The sequence below is a fragment of the Hydra viridissima genome, unplaced genomic scaffold (assembly GCF_058129835.1).
Source record: "Hydra viridissima isolate aposymbiotic clone 2 unplaced genomic scaffold, HvirCarnegie_v1 scaffold_3, whole genome shotgun sequence".
NCBI lineage: Eukaryota > Metazoa > Cnidaria > Hydrozoa > Anthoathecata > Hydridae > Hydra > Hydra viridissima.
The window spans coordinates 9713575-9740405 of record NW_028324302.1 but is presented as its reverse complement, the minus strand read 5'-3'; the positions used below and the strand labels follow the sequence as shown (position 1 = coordinate 9740405).

Sequence of the window (26831 nt, the reverse complement as noted above, 5' to 3'; positions counted from 1 at the left end):
TTTTGGCCTTCACGGTTTCTTTTCATGAATCTGGTTTCAGAGTTAAGCCCTTATTTATCTCCTGACCCTTTTTCGCCTAACTCTAGAGCTCTATCAGCAGATAAAAAAGTAGCTATTACTTCATATTACTTAAAAGATACTGGATCTTTGGTAAATTATAAAAGAAAAACAACTAAAACTTTAAGTACACGGAAGTTGCCAGTTTTATTATTAAATTTATTATTTTACGCGGAAGCTTTCAAATTTAAAAAATGTAAGAGTTTGTACGCATGCGTACAAATTTATATAAGAAATTAACCAGCCCGTTTGCCGAGATCTCGGCAAAAAAACATTGAGATCTCGTTATCGGGCTAGCTCGTTTATTCATATAAACCATGGCCTACTATAGTGACAGGCCGAGTAAACGTACGGCTTTTAAAAAAACTGTAGGCGAGTTTTTCTTTTAATAATTTGTAATATGGCGCGATCAAGGAAAAAGACGTGTTCTTTCAATTTGATATTCAATTAATTTCAATTATATTGTATGTGTATTAAATTTGCATTCTTTTTAGATCTAAATAACTAGATTCATAAAATATGGTTTTTAAGTGTTGTGTCTCAGGATGCAGAGGTAACTACGATGTTACAAAGTCTGTGAAAGTTTTTCGCCTTCCAAATAAAAAAAATCTGGATGAACGAAAAAGATGGATAAGTGCTATACCTCGAGATAACATTCCAGATGGCCCAAATACTTTTATTTGTGAAGATCATTGGCCTAAAAACTATGAAAAAGTTTTAGTTTACGGAAAGTTAAGACCAAAATATCCACCATCTGTATTTTCTTCTGTAAACTCAAGTCAAATTCCAACTCCACAGGCACCACCAAGACCAACAAGTAAAGCATTACCATCTTTTAGAAGTATTGTGCCTGATGAAATTGAGGATTTTGTAAAAGCTGACAATATTTCATCCTTTGATGATTTGTGTGAAAAAATAATGTCTAAATCTATATCTTTTTCTTTTTCAATAATATCAAATATCTATGAAAACTGTTTACATCTTCAATCTGCTGATATATTAGACAACTTGGGTGTTCCAAAGTTTATTTTAAAGATAAAAAATGATTTATCCTTTGATAGCTACCACTGTGGTATTAAGTGACCATAAAACCTCTTTCTTACAACCATATAAATACTATTAACTGTATTAGTTGTCTCCATGCTGCAATACACTATCTGAATTCATTACCAATTGATCACAAAAAAAGTATTATTATTGAACAGATGTTAAGTATGAACTCCTTAGTGTTTATTGGTGAAAAAAAATATTCTCCTGATATGGTTGCCAGGGCATTTGAGTATTTTTCACTGTCAAGAACACTTTATTCTCGATTACGTGATGACTATGAACTACCAAGTATATCACTGATGACAAAATTGACATCAAAAGTTAGAAATGTTGGAGATGATGATTTTTTAAAGTTGTATTTTGACAAATGGTCTATTTCTCAAAGACTGGTCATTCTACTAATTGATGAAATTTATGTTAAACTACAGTTAACATATCAAGGAGGGAACATTTTTGGTAAATCTGTTAACTCCCCAAATGAATTGGCAAAAACAGTTTTGGGTTTAATGATTTGTTCTTTGTTTGGTGGAAAACAGTTTTTGTATAAAGCATTACCAGTAACAGGTTTAGATGCTAAATTTCAGTATGATCAAACAATGCAAACGATTGAAACAATAAAAAATTGTGGTGGCTCTGTTGTTGCTATTCTTTGCGACAATAATAAAGTAAATAAAAAGTTTTTTGGAATGTTTAATCTCCGTAATACTTGGTGTACTAATGATAATATTTTTCTTCTTTATGATTTCGTTCATTTAATAAAATCTATTCGTAATAATTGGCTCACAGAAAAATGCCAAGAACTATGTTTTACTTATGAAGGTTTTTCAAGAACTGCAAAATGGTCAGATCTTAAAAAACTTTTTTCAACATGAAAAAGATGCTATTGTAAAACTGTCTAAACTAAATGAAACTGCAATTTTTCCTAAACCAATCGAATGTCAAAATGTGTCAACTTGTTTAAGAGTATTTTGTGATGAGACTGTAGCTGCTTTAAAAACTCATTCATCCATAAAAAATGTTGATGACACTACAGTTTTTTTATCTATTTTTATTAAATTTTTTAAAATTGTTAACGTTAAAGGACTTTATGAAAACATTTGTACTAGAGATGAAAATTGTGCTGTTTTTTCATCAAACAATGATGAACGATTGAACTTTCTTTTAAATTTGGCTGATATGGTCGAAAAAATGGCACCTGAAATACACGGTCAAAGAATAAAAACTTTAACCAAAGATACTTCTCGTGCTTTTTCCCATACGTGTTGTGGAATGGTTGAACTAGTGAAACATTTACTAATTACAAGTCATAAGTATGTTTGTCTTGGACATTTTACTAGTGACCCTATTGAGAAAGCATTTGGAAAACTTCGACAAGGATCATGTGGTACCTATTTTATAAATGTTCAGCAAATATTGCAAAAAGTTGACATAAAAAAAACAAAACTTTGCTTAAATATTGGTATCATAGCTAATGATTTAGAAGTTTCATCAAGTCATTTGTGTGACAAATGTAATTATGTAATGCAAGATGATACTTTGTTGAATGTTTTTCATAATCTTCCTGTTATTGAAAGCAATTTGTCTAAAGAAATTAAAATGTCTTTGGTTTATATTGCCGGCTATGTCAGTAGAGAAGATCCTCCAGTTGAAGATACATTATTTTGTTTTGACCAATTTGGAGAATATATCAGAGAGATTAATCATGGTGGGTTAACTTTGCCTGGTGATAACATCTGCCATTGGATATTTTATTCGTACATTTTATTTCACCATCTTTACAAATGTGTCTGTCGTGTTAGCTTATCTAACAGCTTTTTGATAGTATCTGACTTTTATGGATTTACCAATGTTTCAAAAAAACATTGTAGAATCCTTGCCAATATATTTTTTAACAATTATTGCCACCTTTACTCCCCGCGATCTTCAAAGGAACCCAAAATGAAAATATTGAAACTATCTTAAACGTGATATATATAATATTGTTTTTTTTAACTAATTGTAGTTTTATTTTGAAAAGTTATGTTGTTTTTTTTCATAAAGATGTTTGAGGTTTTAGTACTATAAAAAGTGAGTCTTTACTATGTTATAATGAAATGCGGTTTGCATTTAATAAACGATTTTTTTCATTTAAGAGGTTTTATTTGTTACAAAAACCTTTATTTATGATAAATTAATTACTATCTAATGAACTAATGAATCTATTTATTAAATAACCTAAAAAACGAATGCTTCCGTAAAAAAAACAAACTCGCCTACAGTTTTTTTAAAAGCCGTACGTTTACTCGGCCTGTCACTATAGTAGGCCATGATATAAACGCAAAAAAAAATTAAGTTAAAATATTGATGATGTCGATATCTCGGCGAACGGGCTGGCTCGTTTGCCGAGACAGCCCGCTTTCCATATAAACAGGCCCTGAGTGATATGTACATATCACTCAAATGAGAAAAAAAATGTATAAAACTGATGAAAAGGAACGTTATAATAATAGAGATTTACTCTTTTTAGCCCGTCACTGATTCGGCTCCGGTGAATCTATGGGCTTGCATAGGACCTTTAAGCATTTGCCAGTGGTGGCCCGTTGAAACGCCAGAGCCTGCAATGGCTAGCCAGCCCTGGGCAATAATTAAGCCAATGTGCATGGCGGCACTGCGCCAGGTCTGACAAGACAGGACCGACCCTGTTCCGCTGCCAGGACTGGATCATTGTCGGGCCATGCATACGTTGCTACTTGGGAATGGCTCGTATCGGCTCCGGCATGCTATTCATAGAGCTTTAATCACTGATCTCTATAATAACTGGATAGCGCATCTCTAATATCAAAATTGACACCAAAATCGCCATATTGGAAAGCCCCAGAACGCTGAACGGAATTTGAAAATACAGAGATTGAAGATTTGTTTATGTTGTGTTTTCTATTTCGTTTATATCAACTCAACCAAAATACATATTTCAATGATATTATCATATTTTAAATGTTTTAAAGTTTAAAAAGCGGAGAACACACGAAAAACATTTGCGTTACAAAAAATTGCTTTGTAAAAGAAGTTAAATAGTAACTTTACAAGTGACTTTACACGAAAAAATGTTAAATCATTTATATATACAACCGAGAGTCATGTTCAAAATATATTGTTATCCAAAAATAATAGAAACTCTCAAATAACAATAATACAAAAAGTATAACAAAACATCATACAAAGATAATCGTCAAAACTATGATATATAAATTCAAATTGGTTGTTACTTTCATTGATTTTTGAACAAAACTAGTTTACTGAGAGTCTTTCTGACATTTATTCCTAAAACTTTTGCAGATTCTAATTTTCCGAGCTGATGCAATCTTATTTTGCAGTAGCACTTAGCAAGTAACTTAACAAGAGTAAAGATATGATTTTCATAAATTGGGGTATCAAACATATGGTTATCTAAATCTCGAAACACTGAAGATAAATTTATTGCTTCCAAAACAGAAATTGCAATAGCATCAACTATACTGCATTTTATTCTTGGCAAATTTCCAGAAAGTGTTGATAACATTCTAACAATATTTTGTTCAGTCATTTCACACACTTTGATTACACTTATTGAAGGTTTGAAAAGACCACCTCTATCTTTAAAAGAAAGAAAGGTAGATTCATGACAATACTCAATTGAACCAATAGCTTTACAGCATTGTATGCATACCAATTGCTTTTCAACCATTTTGGCAACATAACCAGCAATATATGATATAGCAGATTTTTTATACTCTGATAATATATTTACATTTGGTGCTTTTAAGTAATCGTGATCAGTAGTTTGTGGTGTTATAATATCTAAAAGATTATACTTCCTGATAATAGTTGCAATACTTAAAGTGCTTCTACTGTCTGCATTATCTAATACATGAAGTATACTAACTGGGTCTCTAGTTTCACAGTTGCCAGTGCCACCTGTGATGCTACTTCTGAGAAGTAGTCTTTTGTATGCTGCTGTAAATTGCTGACAAGTTGGATTGTTATTAAACCCACCAGATGAGCGGATTGCCCCAAAAAAAAGCTCTAAATGATCCTGACTAAGTTTGTATGTTAAAAGATATTTAAGAGGTGCTTGTTTTTTTTCAACCAAAGTATGAAAGATCTAAAGACATGTGTAGTTTAAAAAACGAACAGAAACTAGAAGTTATTATTAATTTAACTTACATTTATCAGTTTAATGCTGATATATAAAGTTCTTAATAATAAACATGGCAAATTATTGAAAACAAATGAGAAAATAACAGAAACACAGGTATATTTATTAATGCTTGTTATAAATTTCAATTTTTTAAAGAGCATATGGTTATGTAAAAGTATATTAGTAAATGAGAAAGATATATATATATATATATATATATATATATATATATATATATATATATATATATATATATATATATATATATATATATATATATATATATATATATTGCATGCATACCTGCTTTGTGCTTTCTATTGCTGCAAGAAATCCAATAAAAGCAGTCTTTCTTTTTGTTGTGTGCATTTCTGTACCCATTTCATTTTGAAGACCAGTTATGTACCTGGCAATTTTACAGAATATAAAGATAAGATATAAGGTAAGAATATAAAGAGAGAGAGAGAGAGAAATATAAAAGCATTTAAACAATTTAATTTGAATATTTATAAAATATACCTGTAAGCTTCATCAAAAAATGGATTCCAGATGTGTTTATTACTGATGCGAAGTGCTGCTTTATAACCCTTAGCAAATGGATTTCTTGAATTAAGATGGTCGAAAAGCTGATCAATCAATCGTATAAATTTTACTGTAGCTTCGCAACCCTTAAATTGTGGTAACTTAAGTTCTGTCCAACAGTATTCGATAGCATCAGCAACACTAGAACTGAACACTTGAGCTGCAAGGTTAACTTTCATTTTCTGTTGCCTCCAATCTATATGTTGAGATTTAAGTTTATTACCAAGTCTCAGACCCTCTGCATCTTGAAGGTTGTGTAAATCTTTAATGTATTTCCAGCATATTTGTTTTTTTTCTGAATCAAACAAAATGCCTTTTTCTGCTAATGTATTTCTCATCAGTTTTAGCATATGACATACATCAAGAAGAACAAAAATTTTTTCATTTGTTATGAGTGGATGTGAAAATGAAGGTACCATATTAGTAACTTTCAATGAAGCCCCAAGTTCTGCCAGCATACTAAAATGGCAAGATGGACCATCACAAGTAATTGATACAACTTTGACACCAACATCAGACAAACGCTGAATACAGACTCTAATGAGATTAGCTCTTTCACTTGCAGTGAGACCGTTAATAAAAAAATATCCACATGGAACTTTCCATGAGCTGTTAATACTTACAACCATAAAAACTAATGCATCCTTTGCTACAGGTGTTGAGTCATCATCTATATCACAGCCAAGATCAACGTAACCACTGTATTTTTCACCGTCCCATGATATATGTTTTTTAATGCTCATTTCATCTAACATAAGAGAGCAAACTACTGTTTTATCTTTACATTTTGCTTCTTTAACTTTTATCTTTATAGCTTCAAATGCAGGATTTGTAAAACCAGGATTCGCATCAATTTTTGCATACCATTTTCGAATGTGTGATTGGCAAGGCAAGGCAAAATCAAATGTTTTTCGCACAAACTCATATGCTTTTGTAGAATAAAATTGCAACATCAATGCAAATGCCTTAACTTCAGGAGGATATTTTTTCCCCTTTTTGGAATCCTTACCATTAACTATTTTTTGCATAAGTGCTCTTGGTACTCCAGAAAATGTCTTTAAAAGCATTTCTTGACAGTTTTGGGAAATCATTTTGTTTTTATTCAAGTTTTTAACCACAGACTTTATGGAAATTACTGTTTTTTTCATTCTGCTACACTTTTCCTGAACAATTTTTAGCTTCTTTTTTAAAATGCAAATTTTTTGTTGGCTTGTTTCAAGTTTTTTATTTAATTCCATACAGCTAGAGCTGCAATCATCCACTATAGTTGATTCTTTGCTTTCACTATCTACTTCAGTTTGCAATTTTATTGCCTAATATATATATAGGCGCTACTCGACTTTCTCCCCCCCCCCCCCCTAATTTTATGATTGATTCTGATAGAGAATTTTATGCTGATTAAGAATCGTATAAAAACATGGGTCTCAAAATCAATGGAAAGTGCTCTAATTCGAAGTCAAAGTTGTAAAAAATCCCACTAAAAACCCTAATATTCGCCATTTTTTTTCAAAACGCTTTCATTTTTAACGAAAATTAATTACCGTTACATTGCGCAATAAACAGACCTGGTTTCCATAAGCCTTAGCATTATTATTTTAAAGTATTGTAACGAAAGTGTTATAACGAAATGAAATTAATGGAAGATTTCAAATAAAGGTTGAACGTAGAATGTGAGAATGTAGAAAAATTGATGAATAATTATTATTGTATCCTACGCTGGTTTTTTTTATTAAAAAAACGGTTTGAAGGTTACATTTTCTAAATTTTACATGTGATAGAACAACTATGTACTAAGTTTCATAAGTTCTTCTTTTAGGAAACAAAACTGTTGAATTTTTTTTTTTAATTTATTACAAAAGTACATTACTTGCAATATAGTTTATTCTCTAATAAATCAAAAAACGGCTATTTTCATTGCCACAAAAAATTGCGCAAGATAAACATACTTTAACGAATTTTTTAACGTAAAAACCATGCTATTAATGTTTTGCTTTTGTCAGCTAAAAGATCATTAACTTAGTATTTTCAAAATGGCGAATATTAGGGTTTTTAGTGGGATTTTTTACAACTTTGACTTCGAATTAGAGCACTTTCCATTAATTTTGAGACCCATGTTTTTATACGATTCTTAATCAGCATAAAATTCTCTATCAGAATCAATCATAAAATTAAGGGGGGGGAGAAAGTCGAGTAGCGCCATATATATATATATATATATATATATATATATATATATATATATATATATATATATATATATATATATATATATATATATATATATATATTATTGTCATAGAATCTATGATAAAGATATATTGTAATATTAATCTAATTATAATACTATTGTTTTTATAATATCATTAAAGAAAGCAGTGGTCATTATATACAAATGAAAAGTTCTTTTTAATTTTCTTTTAACAGTAGATTCCTCATCGGAACTTCCTGAACTATCACTTCTTAAGCCCCCAGTTCTTTTCCTCTTTTTGCACCCATAAGCAGAACACTCTGAACCTCGAAGATCTTTTTTTAATCCGCTCATAATTGTATTTTCTTCTTAGCTGAAATCTGATACTGTGTATTTAAAGCGATTAGTCGAAAAACAAAACTTTAAGCTTACGGGATTTAAATTTTTGGGGCTTTCCAATATGGCGATTTTGGCGTCAAAAAATAAGAAGTTTTGCTCGGAGTTGCGCTATCCAGTTATTATAGAGATCAGTGGCTTTAATGGCCTGTAAATGGATCGCCAGAACTGGCGTTGCCGGTACTGACCCATACGAGCGCTGCTACTTGGGTAAGCTTTAAATAATTAGTTCTTTATTGGAAGCTGATGGCATATATCAAAAACTATTACGTTTTATTATGGCAAATATTAAGGAAAATTCTGGAAACATAACCAGTATATTTATCCAATAATGTCAAGGCTGGCCAGAGAAAACTTATGTACAGTGGCGAGCAAAATAATAGGTGTGAATAATAAATTTCACTTAAATTGACATTTTACAGTATATTTTATAAAGTGATATCTAGGAACTGATTGCTACACAAACTATGCTTATTTTATTATAACAGAGAGCAGTATATTTCCAATTTCTTACAAATTTATTAAGGGAATACCCTATTTATATATTTAACCTACAAATTTGGTGGAGCAAAATAATAGGTGTGTGTTTATTTTAACCTGTTTGCTGTAGGATTAAAAACATTTTATTATTTTTATTTGTTGTTGATATAAAGGTAAGTTCAATATTTATGCAACTTATATAAAATAATAACATATCATATTTGTATTGAATTAGAATTAGATATAAAATGGGATGAGGAAAACATTGCACAGCGATAGAAAGAAAACTTATTAGAAATTTAAGAAAACAAGGAAAAACTTACAAGGAAAATTTAGTTACGATGGGATGTTCTCAAAATAAAGTTACAAATGCCTTAAAACCAGAAAAATCACGTGAGAATAGAGGAAGAACACGCAAAACGTGTCAGCGTACGGATGATCACATAACAATTATTTCAAAAAAAGACCCATTCAAGCCAGCAACAAAAAATTTTAATGAAATTAATGAAAATATTAGTGTTTGGACAGTTAGAAGAAGGCTTTTAGAAAGTAAGTTGCCAGCTCGAACTCCGAGGAAAGTACCATTACTTGGTAGAAAGAACATTATGAAAAGAAAAATTTTTGCAAAGAATCATATTGCTTGGCGGGGACCAGGTATGACCAAAAAATGGCGTAATATTTTGTGGAGTGATGAAACTAAGATTAATTAATTTAATTCTGATGGAAAACAGTATGTAAGAGGTCCATCAAAGCGAGAATTTTCACCTCGCTTCACTGCGAAAAAAGTGAAACACGGCGGAGGAAATATAATGGTGTGGGGTTGCTTTTCCTGGTACGGTGTGGGGCCACTTTTTTGGATCAAAGTTATTATGACCCAATATACATACGAAGATTTACTAAATAATGTCATGTTGCCATTTGCCGAAGAAAATATGCCGATAATTTGGCATTTCCAACAGGACTGCGACCCAAAACATACATCCAAAGCTGCGAAAGAGTGGTTTACGACCAATAATGTAAAAGTTTTAGAATGGCCACCTCAGTCACCGGATCTAAATCCTATTGAAAATATATGGAAGCAGTTAAAACTTAAAATTTCTGGACAAAATCCAAAAAATAGAAATAAACTGTGGATGATGCTCCAGGAGGCTTGGTACAGCATTCCTGTAGAAGTTTGCAGAAAACTAGTGGATTCAATGCCGTCAAGATGCACGGAAGTATTAAAAAATAAAGGGTATGCAACAAAATGTTAATAGTTTGCAACCCTATTGACTTCCATCTTCATTTTTTATTTTACACCTATTATTTTGCTCGGTGTGGAATCTATTTTTTTAAAATTAAAATATCATATATATTTAATAATTTAATTTTTATTAATTTCTGTTTATTTATGTAATAAAATAAAAGTTCTAATAAAAATTCAAATTTTTATTTTATTTGTTTCAAAGATATCCTCGTATTTGTTAATTTTTTGGTTCGCACCTATTATTTTGCTCGCCACTGTATATCTGCTGCTTCATCAACATCTAAAAGAGTTTTCTCAACAATACAATATTTCCTGATCAAATTAAGTCAGTAAATAATTTGAACCGATCTGCAAAGATAGTTCTGTGCACATTCCGGCAATCCGATAAATATTGACGAATCGGCGGTCTCTAATTTTGCCACTACATATTTTGATTCAGCTTGTAATTTGGCATCATCTTAAGTATATATATTGATGAAGCACAGACTTTGACTTCAGAAGTTGTTATTGGATCATTAAATGTTTTAGTAACTTAATCTAGAACTATTTTGAAAACAAGTTTATCCATTATTTTGATTTAAAGTATTTGACTTTTATTTAATTATATTTGCACAACGGTCTTGAAAATGGAATTTCCAGGCTACAATGCTGTCTGCTTTATTTACCAAATAATCATTATTAGATATTGTTTGGTTACCTACAATTTGTTTATCTCTGTTATCTGGCATCATTTTTATGTGACAAATATATATTTTTTAAATGTAAAATATAATATATTTACACTTTTATTTTTAAAAAGCAAAATCTGATCATCCATAATTATAAATATATACCCAATAATCCTACCCACTCCACTCCTTTTCCTCCTGTAACCAAAATTCTTCACAATTTTATGTTATTAACATCTACTTGCATATTGAATTTTAGATTGACAGAACTCCCTGTGATGGTGAAGTTAAGCTAAATTTTTTTGATAACTTTCCTCCTCACATAAAACTATTTGTTAATAATTATTTTCCGCATAAAAATATAAATTTTTATTCGGAAAATAATCTTTTCAAAGTTGAAGTCTAATTGCCTCAGCTTATATCCCTCTTGTGGTCATAGATGGGTAAGTCAAGTGTAACATCGGGTTTAATATTGACCCAATTTATACTAAAAGTGACGAAAAATGTGACTGAAAGAAAGAATAAACTATTTATAGATTAAAGCAACATTTATATTCCTGAGATATACATGTTTGACATTTTCTTAGGATATCATTCCATCTATGTAGCTTTAACTTCTAAAAAAGACAATAATACAATCCATCAACCATAAAATACTTGATGTGAATTATGTCTGTAAAGGCTATGAAAATTAATGATTTATGGAGATTTAACAAAAAAAAAACCCTCTAAGACCATTTCAAAATTCATATAACACATGACTTAAAAGTAAGTACTTTTAGTTCGCGTTAAAATGTTTCCTCGCTTTATTTGTAATGGAGAACATTGAAAGGGAAATTGTTCTCGTCCTATGTCCAATTTCATCCCAATCTCAAATTTCAAAACAAGTTTATCACTTTCCTCACTGTACCATGGATATAAAAAAAAAATGGAGAAGCTATAAAAAATGCGAGAGTCAATAACCTTTTGTTTGTTTATTTTCAATAATTTTTTCTTTTACTTTGTTTTTTACATTATTTTGTTGGATGTTATATCCAACTTAGCCGCATATGTTTGTGAAGTTATTTTCTGAAAGTGCTTTTAAACCTTTTTATTGTTTTAACAGAAGACATTAAAAAATCGAATAATAGAAACCCTTAAAAAGTTGCATATAATTTTCAATGGCTGTTAAATTTATGGATACTTTTCGCCGAAATGTCGATAAAATTAGGACTAAATGTCAAGAAGCGGAAAATCTAGTTGAATAAAACCATCGGAAGTACATTCGAAAATGTAATGTGTAGTGCAAACAAAAAGAAATAGAGAAAATGAATAAGCGTTGTGAAAAACTTAAAGAGCAAATTTTTGAGAAAAAAAAAGGAAGTAAAAAAACTGAATATCAGATTTCAACCTTACGAAAGCAAGTAACAGAAAACGAAAGAACAGATAAAAGAATAAAATCTGATACAGATATCAAGAACCAACTACTTTCTAAAGCCATAGAAAACCTTGCTATTCAGAAAAGTAAATCTTTGCAAATGACCTCAGATTATGAGCCGATTAGATCGCGTAAACTTCTATTAGAGACTCAGATAGGGCGACAATCAAGTTTAGCTGATGATAAGGAAGTGTTATTTGAAAAGCTTTTGGAAGAACTGTCTCTACAAAGCGTTAGATTAAAACCTGTAAATATAGCTAAAGAAGAAAGCGATACAGAAAATAGTTTGAAAAAAACTATTCACAAAGAAAACAGTTTTAAAATTGCTCAAACACGATTACGTGAAACAAAACAACGGATTTATTATTTAGGGAATGAATGTGAAGCAAAAAGAGATACAATCAAGCAAATTTAAAGCCAAAGAAACAAAGCTCAAGAAGAAATGGAAGAAATATTTTTAAAAAATTTTTAATACTTAACTTTATTAATTATCTTTATTTTAAATATAAAATAGAAATTATCGTGTTATGAAACGATAGGCCAAAAAACAAAAAACAAACCAATATTCATACTCTAAAGATACTAGAAGGCCAAAGACACATTTAATATAGCAAAAGGTGAAATAATGGTTTCTTCTATTCAAATAAATGGCAGAAAAGAAATACCAGAACCTATATTTTTAATGTTCTTCTAAAAGTAACTTTAAATGATGGCAAAAGACAAACCAAGGTCAACTACAATATTTATTAAGTCCTTTAAAATACACCTTCTACTACTTCTCAAGAACAAGCTTTTCAGACTTAAGCCTTGACCTGCAGTGGGTCTTAGAAATGTTACGGTACTTCTGATTTGATTTAACTATCATCATCTTTCTCATTAAGACAAATGGTCCGGCTATAGACAAATCTATTCCCCATAGCCAAATATTCTAACATTTCGGTTTTACTAGTGTCCAGATTGTTTCTTTTTTCTGAAAAGATTAAAAAGTTCTATCACTATAAATTAAAAATTCAATTTTTTTTTAAACATCAACATTTTTGGTTATCTTGCCTGCACGAATCAATATCATCATTTTTTCCCATTGACAACCAATTTTTTTTAATAGTAGTAATAGAAAGAGGAGAGAGCCACTTGGTCCAGCTTTTGCATTAGCTAAATATTTTTTAGAAAATGCTGTTTGTTTAATTTCTCTAACAAAATATTTATTTATATTCTTAATCATCATAAAAGGTATTTCAAACATCATTAAAGTGGGTATTGATGTGAGAGGTAAATTTCTAAAAATATATTTGAATGAGGTACATCCCTTAAATTATTTATTCTAACAATAGTTACACAATAAATTTAAATTCAAATTGTTTAAATCTAACTCTGAATAATTCAGGCAGAAATAAACAAAAAGCTATATAGCTGTAAATTGTTCAACAAGTTTTATCAAAGAAGTAATGATAGGCATAGGCTTATAAGAAGCCACACAGTAAAATTTGGTAAAAGCATCATAAGTTTCACATACAAATATATGTGCAATTTATATTATATTATGTCTAGAAAAAGATACAGTTGCTTGTAATGTCTACATATGATAATTTTGGCATATTATATAATTTGTATCCAAATATTCATAAAAGAACATTAATGCGCAAAAATCCACGAGGTAAATTAGAACCAGCATCAACTGTAGACATAGCTTCAAACAGCAGTGATGTTTTAATCCATGCTGGGGTTGTGAATGGTGAAACAATCATAACTAGAAACATGTCTTCAATTTCGTGGTATGCAGCTATTGGACTAAAATGACCAATCTCACCTGTATACCCAAGTTTATTCATATCAAAATTTACAATTATTCCAGTTACTGGTCTTTTAATATAATCTCTTACAAGTTCACGAAATTTCAGTTCAGTTCCCACCAATGAAGTCTCCCATTGCTTTTCCTTTAAGAGAGATTTTAATTTGTAGTCATCATAATCACTCTCTTTTATTCTTGTTTCATTAAGTGCATAGAAGGAGTGAACACCAAATCCTAGTAACATTGCAACATGAGAAATGTTTGAAATGGTCATTTCAGTCTCATTGATTTCATTGGACATTAGTTGAAAAATATGTTTTACATTATTTTTTTCAGCATAAATAATATCATTTTCATTTAACATTTCTTCTGTAAACTTTACATGATGAATAGCATGTAATGCATTAATTACAAAAGCAAGCGAAGCTGGTCCAGAGTTTTTTAAACGAAATTGCTTCATTTCTTTTTGAATGATATTTTGATTGACAGTGGAAGATTCGTTTAGCATTTTCTGTCCATTTGGTGTGTGAAGACCAATCAAACCACGGGGAAGATTATCAGATAAATTCGTCATCTAATTTAAAAAGCAAAAGAAAGTAAAAAGACCTTAGTCATTTGATAAGTAGGCTATTAAAAATAGAAAATCACAAGTATACGTTAGCCATATATTTCAAAAGAAAGTACAGACATATATAAAGTATAATAAAAAATTCTATAATAAAGTATATAAGTAAAGACAAATAACTTAAAACTTGTGAAAAATATCCTATTTTAAAAAACAAGTTTATAACTAAAATATAGAATTCGTTAAAAAATTTGTCCAAATGGGAGTGTACCCAAGGTCTAAAACTCTCTCATTGAAGATGTTAAAAATCTTCAATGAGAAAGTTTTAGACCTTGGGTACACTCCCATCTGGACAAATCACTTACCGTTAGCGTTCTATCGGATGATTCAAAATAACATTTTGAATTTTTAAAAAAACGCAGACCTAGAATGTTTTTATATGCTCGTACGCATGCGTTTAAAATGAAAAACTACCACGCTGGATGAAACGAGTTTCGTTGACATAAATAATATATCTATATAGTATATATATATATATATATATATATATATATATATATATATATATATATATATATATATATATATATATATATATATATATATATATATATATATATATATATATATATATATATATATATATATATATATATATATATATATATATATTAGGGTGTCCCGTTTTTAGGGACACATTTTATTTTGACTGCTCCTATCATTTTTCTGCTGCATATATGTGAGAAAATGAGATCTGTAAAGTTTTAGAGCTCAAACTTTATTTTTGTGACTACACAAGCCAATTAAGTTTCAAAAATCATGATTTTTTGGGTGAAAAAAGCCTATTTTTACAGTGCTTGTGTAGTCACAGTTTGAAAGATACAGGCTAATCTTATGTTGAACCATGTACTATTAACTCTCATTAGTTAGAAAAATATTGGGAGCAGTTTGAATAAAACAGTTAGTTAGGTTTGAAGTGAGTTCAAAGATACACAGTTGACACAATTTACCCATTTTTATGTGGTTTGATGCGGTTGACAAAATCAAACAAAATACTGATCTAAAATCCTAAGATCAAAAATAACGCCCTTCTCTGCTGTGGATTCTCTCATGATTTCAAGTTCATTTGTGAGGAAAATTGTCAGTATTTGGTTAAAAAGGTCACTGCTATTTATGAAAAAGCTGGAATTCCAACATCCAGAGTGGACAAAGTACAGAAGAAAATGAGTGAATTACTGATTTCTCTTCAAAAAAGGCATAACACTAAAGAAGTAGAAAAGAGAATAATTTTCAAAGACAATATTTCGACTGCTCTTTTTCATGTTATGCCCAGTGATGTGATACAGATATTAGAGAAAGATAAGAAAAGATCTCAGGTAGACAAGGCAGAAGATATCATTTTCATAAATGATCAAAGAAGTTGCAGGAAAATGTACATTAGGAAGAAAGATAAAAGGTACATTTATTCTGCTCAAAGATCTCAACAGGCAAGAGTAAGAATGTCTGGAGCAGATCATGACCAGAGTTATCAGTCTGAGCTGCAGGTTTCATCTTCAAGTGAAACAGAAATATCTTCAGAGGAAACAGACACCTCTAATTCTACAGACTTGAGTAAAGATGAAATAGATCCACAACCATCTACATCTGCTGGCATAGTAGGAGATACTGTCCTTATTTAGAAGATTAAACATGTAAGCATCAGAGCTCAATCCGATATTTTAAAGCAGGTGGCTGATACAAGTGGACTTTCCAGTAAAGGTATGTCAAAATCCAATATAAACAGAATTGGTAGGAAGGTCATACAGGAAACAGCGGAGGAAGCCAGGGAAGCTTTAAAAGCAAAGGCTGGATCAAACATGATTCTTCATTATGATGGAAAGCTAGTCAAAGAGTATACTGATGGAAAGAAACACAAAAGAGAGCGCTTAGCATTGAGTGATGGAGAACATTTTTTGCTTGGAGTACCTCCTGTCACTGATTCTACTGGAGCTTGTCATACTGAGAAGATTATTGAGATTTTAGAAGAAAACTCACTAAGCTTTATTATCATAAAATTTAGAGGTTTAAATGAGTTTTATTTTTAAAATTTTTGATCTTTCTTTCACATTTAGCTTTAAAAGAAATGCAAATCAAGCAAGGTAATATTGTTAATCTGTTATTTATTTACCCTTTAAAATCTACTTCATTTTTTTTTTTTTTTGGTGGGGTGTGAGGCTCCTTGACTACAGTGAAGGCAGAAAAAAAACTATGATATAAAACCTTAATTTCAATTTTATTTAAGGTTAGGAGGAGTTTCACGTTAACCTTGGACAGTAATCTTTTTAGTGGTAGGATAACGTGATAAAATACTCCTTCTTTATCTGCAAAACAGGTAAATATCAAGAAGGGCTATCTGGTTGTAAATAAATGCTTTTACTCTTCTGTAAAATAATGCCATATCAATTATGATATGGCATTATGTAAGGCCATGCAAACCACACAAGTGGGAATACATGAATCTTTAAAAATTGGTTGGTTTCGAATTAATCAAGTATATTTTGGACCCACTTTTTTACTTCTATTTAAGCATATTCACAATAAGTTTTTGCAATTAGCTTGAATATTGCCAGTTGTTAAAATTATCTAGTTTAATATGTATTTTTTGTTTTTTGTTAAAATAACTTATTTAGTTTAAAATGTACTTTGTTTATAGTTCGAAAAAAAGGTGAGTTGGGTATGTAGTATGTATTGCAATTTTAGCTAATTTACTAATTTTGCTAAAAATATTGTACAAAATTGCATAAAAGCAATTTGTACAATATTTTTCTTTTCTTTTCAGCTAAAAGAAAAGCAATGCTGGGTAAAAATAATGTTTATCTGTTTATTTTATTAAATATCCTGAACGTTATTATGTTAATATTGAATGAGTTAGAGTTTGTTGACCTTATTATCCTCAAGAGCCCATCATTACCCTAAAAAAAAAAATAATAAGTTTGTTTGGTTTGCTAAATTTATTTTCTCGTTTTACTTTTTAAGTTATGAATCATTAGTTTAGTTATTCTAATGTATTTGAAATGTGTTTGCATTACTGGTATCTACAAATTAAAAACCTTTAGAAATCTGTATAAGCTAGATTAAAATAAGTAGTTTAAGTATAAAGAAAATTATAATATTCATAATAAAATTTGAATAGTTAGCAAATGTTTAAACAAAAAGTTTATTTAAGGACCACAAGAAAATATTTACACACCACAAGAGAAACGTGTGTCATTTTTTAACACATTTTACTTTTAGTTTTGTCATGTGATTAATTTCTTACTCTTTCGCATTTTTTACATTTTATAGGACTTACACGGGCTGATTTTCAAAGTTGGCAACAAGAGCACCACGGGCCGATTCTCGCTGTGCCTTCAAGGTTTGGAGGCGAAATGGCAGGGCAGATTTTCCAAATTTCCGCAACATGTCACGTCTTGGAGGTGGTCGAGGTGGGCGGGAAAGAGGTGTCGTGGTGAACCACTACTGCTAGGTTTAATATAGTAAAATAATGTTGATACTGAAAAAATTAGCAATTACATGTGAAAAAATTCTGTTTTAATATTGTTAACCTACTTTTGTGCTTTTATCTTAACTTTGAAAAATAGATCTGAGTCAGCAAAAAATAAGAATAATATACAGACACTTTAAAAACGTTGCAACTCTTCAAGGATACAGCCTCTAAACTTTAAAAATGCAGAATATCTTTGTTGCCAACACTGCAGCAGAATTTATATATATATAATGATCGTTATTAAATAATAAAAGAACGCGGGAACTCGTAGAAGACCATACGGCCTTGTCGTCAAGTACCGCTAAGAAATGATTGTGGTAAAATTTATACGATATTTGAGTTCTTTAAAGTTATTTAATTTAAATTTAAAATTAAAAAATGAATTCTTTAAGCTTTCGTTTAAAAGAAAAGTAATTACTTTGATGAACAAAATCCTCAGTAAAATTTTTCAAAACTATTTTATTCTATAAGAATGGTCCGCGATAATCAATACAAAATTTAAAAAGACTTGTTAGAAAAATGGGCTGCTTAATAAAGTTATCATTGCGTAAAATGTATTTATTTTTATCTTTTGATGAATACAAATATATATAGAATATATAGAAATATATAAAATATATAGAAAGAAAATGGGGATGAATTCGTTTTACATTTAAATCTACAAAAACTATAAAAAGTTTTTTTAACATAGTAAAAAGAAGCAAATATAAGGTATTTTTCTAATCAGCTTGATAAGCATAAACTCGACACAAAGAGGACTTGGGCTGTTAAAAATGGACTAACAGAAAAAGAAAAAAAGAAGCACACTTGCTTACCAGAAAAACTAATTTCCGATAAAAAAAAAAATTATAACAAGCGAACCAAATATATGTCAAGAATATAACGAATATTTTGTTAATGTTGGCCCCTCCCTTGCTTTTAACATTGTGCAACCAAATCAAACATTTGATAATTTTATTGGGAGAAAAACTAAAAACTCGTTTAATAAAAATCCAGCGTGGTAGTTTTTCATTTTAAACGCATGCGCACGAGCATATAAAAACATTCTAGGTCTGCGTTTTTTTAAAAGTTCAAAATGTTATTTTGAATCATCCGATAGAACACTAACCCTTTAGTTTAGTGGAAAAGTAAACATGGTTTCGGCATGGTTTTCTTACCCTAAAAGAAGTAATTATTCTGTTCAAGATCTAATTGAATACATGGGAGAAAGCGATAAATTATCTGATATTAGTTCTAATGATGTTTCTTCTAATGAAGGTTCAGTTAAATCTGTTACAGAAGAAGAAATAATTTGCTCATCATCAGCAGACGATGATAGTGAAACTGGCCTTGTTGACACTGATGTAATGCAATTGGAACAAGATAATACAAACGATGAACCGAATTGGGTTAAAATAGACGGTTATAAAGCAAATTTTTCTAAATTTGAGGGTAATCAAGGACCTCATCCAAGTTTTATAGTTAGTAGTAGTCCTCTTACTATATTTGAAGCATTTGTAACAGACGACCTCGTTGATCTTATTGTCGAGCAAAGTAACCTTTTCGCAGTACAATATCGTAAAAATAATATAATTAAAGATAGATCTCGAGTTCAAAAATGGATACCTTTAGTCAGAAACGACATCAGGCTCTATATAGCATTCATTTTATATCGTGGAATCTTATGGAAACCAACAAATGCTATGTATTTTTCAACAAACCCTCTGTTTGACACACCACTTATAAGAAAAGTATTGTCTTTTGATAGGTTTTGTCTTATTGAGAAGTTTCTTCATTTTGTTGATAACAGTAGTTTGCCAATAAATTTCTGTAAAGTAGCAAAAATTAAACCGATCTATGACTATCTAGTAAATAAATTCAAGACTCTGTATATACCAAATAAAAATATATCAATAGACGAATCACTGCTGCTTTGGAAAGGTCATTTAAGCTGGAAGCAATACATTCCAAGCAAGCGTTCCAGATTTGGAATGAAGTCCTTTGCATTATGTGAATCAGCTACTGGCTATATTTGGAATTGTTTTTTGTACACTGGTAAGGAAATGACTGACAGTTTTGCTCCAGACTTGAAAAAATACAAATATCAAGCTACTAAAATTGTTATTACTCTAATGGATAATTTAATTGGTAATGGCTATTGTTTACACATTGATAATTGGTATACATCTTATGAAGTTTGCAAAGTATTGCTGGATCATAATACTGATTGCATTGGTACTTTACGTAATAATCGCAAACAGTTATCGCAGGATACAAAGAATGCTAAAATTAAAATTGGTGATATTTTAGTTCGATATGATACTAAAACAAATATAATGTGTACCAAATGGAGAGACAAGAAAGATGTGCACATGCTGAGTACCTGTGTTCAAAATGATACAATCACTGTTAATAAAGCTGGCAGAGAAAAAAATATTCCTCTCGTGATACATGAATATAACAGAAACATGGGTGGTGTTAACCGATCTGATCAAATGTTGACAACATATGAGTCCGAAAGAAAAAGACAAAAAAAACGGTATAAAAAGATTTTTATGCATTTGATTGATTTTGTGCATTCAATGCAAATATTATAAACGATAAGTTATCACCTAATATAACATCCTTACAGTTTAGAGAGTCCATTATCAAAAAGAGCATTGTTAAATCCATGAATCAATCCTCAAAAAAAGAAGTCGAACTCGAGTATTACCTTCTCCTTTAAGATTAATAGAGCGTCATTTTGTTGATGCTATACCAGCAACAGAAAAAAATATGAAACCAAGTAGGTGCGTTGTCTGCTCTGAAAATAAGATAAGATCAGATACCCGATATATGTGTCAAGACTGTAATGTTGGTTTGTGTGTTATGCCTTGTTTTAAAATTTACCATACAAAAGAAAAATTTAAAGGTTTTTGTAAATAATTGAACTTTTGTTATTATATTTTAAATGTCTTACAAATCTTTGTTTTATTTTTTTGTTGCCTATAAAATTTAGTTCCTTGTTGATATTATCAAGAAATGTAAAATGCTATAAGGTTTTTTTTTTTTTTTGTTTTTTTTTTTTTTTTTGCAATTTTCGGCGTACTAAACGAAAATTAAACAGTTTAAAGAAATCGTTAACAAAAATATTTTGCCTTAAATAACAAAGCGATTTTTAAAATTACGCCACAGTTAAGGGGTTAACAATGGTGAAGAAAAAGAATTTGTTTGCTTGTACAGAAATCTCAAACTTCAAATAGTTAGCATTTGTTATATAATTTATGTACCTTTTAGTTCTTAACTACCCAATGCTGTGTGCTAGAAGGTTAGTAACACAACTGCATGGTAGGCAGCTAATTTTATTTTTAAGATAAAATATTTTTAGGCATTAGTTTTTCAGATAGACACTACAAAATTATAAACGCTGCATGAACTATTAGCTGAGCGCTATGATTACAAACAACTCAGAGGTTCCTTCTGGAGTTACTATATATATATATATATATATATATATATATATATATATATATATATATATATATATATATATATATATATATATATATATATATATATACATATATATATATATATATATATATATATATATATATATATATATATATATATATATATATATATATATATGTATGCATGTATAGGGGAGTTGGGGGCTCTTTGATCTGTGGGGCAGCATGATCTTTTAACGCTACATCATTTATTTATAATTATATCTGCGTGACGTCATAAGTTACTATCAGCATATACTTCCGGCTATTTATTTTCGTTTTTTTTTTCGTCAAAAAATCGATTTTACGAATTTTAAAAAATAAAAGATTTTCATGATAAAAAGTAAATTTGATAAACATGAGATGTATTCATATATTTTTATTACTATGTTAAATATTTGTAAAATATCAACTGCAGTCAATAGGTATTTTATCGACGTATATTTTATGGTATGATTTTGCCGTTGAATGCTATTTATTAGCGAGATACAGCCATTATTACATTATTTATACCTATAGGGGTTCCTTAATCTCTCTTACACGGGGCTGGTTGATCTGAGGATCAAGGTGCCCCATACTAAAATTATGATACATGTATAATTTGTTGTATTTAATTACATTAGAATAACTATTGAAATGCATTTATTGTACAAAGAAAAAGTATTTCCTTTTGCTAGATAAAAAAAATTGATGATAAAAAGTAAAAAGGTAAATTATTTTATCAAGATATAGTAATAATACTCGATTTAATTTTGTTGAATTTTTGATAGATATAAATATGTATCAGCTGCCGCTGGACTTGAAACTGTAAATACGAAAGGTCAAACCTTTAAATAAGATGATTGCGAACAAGAGTAATTTTTTGTCTTACGTTTTTCATTCTGTTGTCATTGAAGAAAAAGATCGGGCTATTGAGCAGTGGTGCACGCTTGGTGTCGGGGTTCGATACCCGTGCGTAGCAGACGCTTGGTCGATTTATTCTGAGCGTCTGTATTTGTAAATTGCTGCTAAATTTATGTCACTATTTCTCGTTCATTTAGTTTTACGTTGTTTTTCTTCATGTTTAGTTATTAATGCTGGCATTTGATTTTCGATTTTGATTTTGCAGTTTTTGCAAACATTTCTTAAAATTTCTGATGAAAAAACTTGTTCACTAAACTTTAAATGTCTTAAAGGAAAAAGGTGCCCCATATATGGGGCACCTTGATCCTTTGTAGGTAATGTTATAAAGTTGAGTTCTAGCTTACTAAATATTGTTTGGACCAAAATTAGCTTGTTGATTTGAATAAAGAAATAAATATTCTTTTAAAAATATTGAAACTAGTATTGTTGTCTGCAAGGGTTTTCAAGTAACCAACCATTAACCGTAAAAAGGATCAAGGTGCCCCCATTTCTCCTATGGCGCTACTCGACTTTCGCACCTCCCCTTTTTTTATGATTAATTATGATAGAAAGTTTTATGCAGATTAAGAATCGTATAAAAACATAGGTCTCAAAATCAATGGAAAGTGCTCTAAACTGAATTTGAAAGTGCAAAATCATATGGGAAATCCCTAATATTCGCCATCTTGAATAAACTACTAAGTAAAGATCTGCGTCTCGGAATCGTTTTCTCGAAATGAACCGGAACAAGCATAACGAGACGAGAAATGTCCCGGAAAAAATTGACGAATTAACTGTCCCGGGATAAAAGATATAAACCGGAACAATAAATTTTCTTTCGGAATTTAAAAATTGTGTCCCGGATATCATCGTCTCGTATCGTCTCGAATAAAAATAACGAGACGTAGATGCTTACTACTAAGCATCTGCGTCTCGTTATATTTTGAAACGATACGATACAATACGAGATTTGATTTTTGTATCGTTTGAAACGATACGTTACGACTTTTTTTATTTTTAACGATTTTTGAGATACGAATTTGTATCGTTGTTGGTATATATCTCGGTATATATCGCTAAAATACCGATACGATACGATATTTTACTAAATGTAACGAGATATAATAAGAAACATATATTTTAAGTAAATATTGTGCTTTTATTGACGCTAAATGTAATCAGACCAAATAAAATGTTTTAATAATTCAAATTTGCGAGTAAAAACAAAAGTTTTTGTCCATTTAAAGAACTGTAACCTCGTTATTGCCACGTCCCATCAATAGAAACTTTAATCAAAGCTTCTCCAGTAGTTGTTTTATTTCATATATAAATAAATGAAATAATTTAAAATTGTTCTGAAATAAAAATTTGAAATTGTCACTTTTATTTATATATATATATATATATATATATATATATATATATATATATATCACTTTTATTAGAGCTGTTTCTACTTCAAGATTTAAAAATAAACTGATTTAGTTGTTAAACACATTTAAATTGTTAATTTAAAAAGTTAATACAGCATAATCTCTCTAATTCGAATCTCTTTAAGTTCGAAAACCTCCATAATTCGATTAAATGTAAAGTCACCGTGAAATGAAAAAAGAAAACCGCTAAAGAAAAGTCATTTTTCTATAATTCGAAAATCTCTTTAATTCGAACTTTTATTTTTCCCCACAAAATTCGAATTAGAGAGATTGTACTGTATCGCCATATCTCGTTACGCATCGTTTTGTATCGGAATAATTAAAAAAGTAATATGAACATTTCGATACATCGCTAAAATATCGGTAATAGTTAAAAAGTTATAACGATACTTTTTACCGAGACTCCTTATTATACCGATACGATACGTATAAAATCTCGTCATTTTATTCCGATACAATTTTTGAGCGAGTATCGATACATAACAATACGAGATTTCTCGTATCGTGATGAGAATCTCGTTTGACTCCGATAAAAAAAATTAACGGTACGCAGACCCTTATAAACTACCGTTACGGTAGATTTTGTTCTCAAAAGTAAAACATTGCCGGCCTGGTTTTTATTATAGAAAATTTTTTTTTGGATTTTTTGTAGGCGCGAGAATTCTTTCGAGTGTACAAACGAGATATACAAACGAGCTGTAAAACATTTTAGTCTAGTGAAACATGTGATTCTTTCTTGAGAAATTTAATTTTATTAAAGAATTTGCGACTATTTCTTCAATAAAATTTTTTTTACGAAAAAATCAATTTTTTGAATATTTATAGTTTAACAATTAGTACAAGGAGCTTTTTTTGCATTTATAGCGAATCGGATAACAATTTTTATTTACATTTCAACTAGTATATATATATATATATATATATATATATATATATATATATATATATATATATATATATATATATATATATATATATATATATATATATATATATATATATATATATATATATATATATATATATATATAAGTATCGCACCCCCCTTTTTTTATTGCAGATTATGATAGAAAGTTTCATGCTGATTCAGAAAAGTATAAAAACATAGACTTGAAACTTAACGGAAAGGACTCTAATTCGAAGTCAAAGTTGTAAAAAATCCCACTAAAAATCCAATTGTTCGCCATTTTTTAAAAATCTTTTTCAAAACGCTTTCAGTTTTAACGAAAATTAATTACCGTTACATTACGCAATAAGCAGACCTGGTTTCAATTAGCCTTTGCATTATTATTTTAAAGTATAATAACGAAAGTGTAATAACGAAATGAAATTAATGGAAGATTTCAAATAAAGGTTGAACATAGAATGTAAGAATGTGGACAAATTGATGAATAATTATTATTGTATTGCTTTATCCCTATCCCTATCCCTATCCCTATCCCTATCCCTATCCCTATCCCTATCCCTATCCCTATCCCTATCCCTTTCCCTATCCCTAACCCTAACCCTAACCCTAACCCTAACCGATAGTTAAGGTTGAACTTACGCAAAAACTTACGAAAGTTTTTTTGAAGTGCAACTGCGCAAGTTTGGTGAATAACGACTTTCACAGTTTTGAACTTACGCCTAAGTTACGCCAAAGTTACGCAAAAAAAAAGCTTGGTGAATAAGCTCCCAGAATTGTGATAAAGCCAAAAACCAAACGGGTTCGGGTTTTCGGGTATAAAAAAAATCCAATATCTGAATAGGTACCTATAATTTATCGGTTTCAGTTCCTTAGCTGTCGGTGCTCGATAACTCGTTCGATCATTATTTCGGGTTATAGGGTTATCGGGCTAACGGGTCTATACTAAACGGGTTCGGACCCGAAATTTTTTTTGAAATTACCCGTTAGGCGGCCGAACGGGGCCGATGAAAATCCTTATTCAGAATTTTTTTTCCGACGAATAGACATTTCTCTAATTCGATTGCGCAACTAATTTCTCAGCTTGAAAAAGAGGTCAGTAAGGACAAAAATGTAAACAAATAGCGGCAAACTATTTTTTCTTTTTCAAAATTTTGGTAGCTAAAAATATTATTTTTTAGCTGGTCGTTTATTATTTATAAAGTTTTATATTCTTTAAGCAAGCTTCTGTAACTTTCATGACATACTTCTATTTATTTTTTCTATGATTGTTTTTTCGGATGATAAAAGTTTACAATTTTCACAATCTACGTTTTTGGTAGAATCGATTATTGTATGAGTTTCAGTATCAATATTAGTTGTAAACTCTGGATATTTCAACATTTTGCATGGAGATTTTCTAGGTAACTTATCTTGTGGTGTCTTGAATGAAAAAATGCTGGAACTTCATTCCCTGATTTTAAAGTTTTTTTTACCGCATCCTGAACTAACTTTTATTTCCTCAGGCCTAAAATGAAATTCACACACTTTCGTATGTTTCATTACTTCAAATTTATCAGCATCTCCTTTACGTTTATATTTAAATATTTCGCAACACCAAGCTCTGTAAACATCAAGTTTTTTTTCTTAATTGGGAAAGAAAATAGAGCAATGTTAGTCTTTTATATATTGTTATTATAAAACGAACTTTCGCACAGTGGAATACAGCAATACATCCCTCTTCCACCTTTTTTCAATTTAATGTTAAATAGGGTGAGAAAAAGACTCCGTTCGCTTATAATTATTGCACAGATATTCAGTCTTTAAACGTATTATCATAAGCATAATATGTACATTTAGTACATTTACACGCATACATGTTAAGCAAACACATTTTTAAATTTCCCTCGCATCGTGTCTTTTTTCTTTATTATGGAAAAAAATTTGTAACTTTAAAAATTCTCTCTTTTAAGTTTCTCGCTTACCCGAAATTTCACTTATAACTTTTTCTTTTTTCCGAGCTTCGTTTTAAAAAATTTCGCT

At 29.9% G+C, this 26831-nt stretch overlaps 1 protein-coding gene and 1 long non-coding RNA gene across 2 annotated transcripts; one reads left to right on the top strand and one right to left on the bottom strand.

The window, feature by feature from the left end:
• The first annotated feature begins 5182 nt into the window (after positions 1-5182).
• On the top strand, positions 5183-8567 carry LOC149890932 (uncharacterized). The gene is made up of 2 exons (XR_016451070.1): positions 5183-5377; positions 8407-8567. It is a non-coding gene; the product is annotated as an uncharacterized LOC149890932 (long non-coding RNA).
• A 5191-nt stretch (positions 8568-13758) lies between these two features.
• Positions 13759-14989, bottom strand: LOC149890931 (uncharacterized). Its single transcript, XM_090083455.1, has 2 exons — positions 14960-14989; positions 13759-14603 (listed from the first exon to the last, which is right to left on the bottom strand). The coding sequence occupies exon 2, from the start codon at positions 14601-14603 to the stop codon at positions 13860-13862; it is 744 nt and encodes a 247-aa protein (XP_089939581.1). The 5' UTR covers positions 14960-14989; the 3' UTR covers positions 13759-13859.
• Positions 14990-26831: the final 11842 nt, after the last annotated feature.

Coding starts and splice junctions, on each gene's coding strand:
- LOC149890931 (XM_090083455.1), bottom strand. CDS start 14,603: ATGACGAATTTATCTGATAATCTTCCCCGTGGTTTGATTGGTCTTCAC.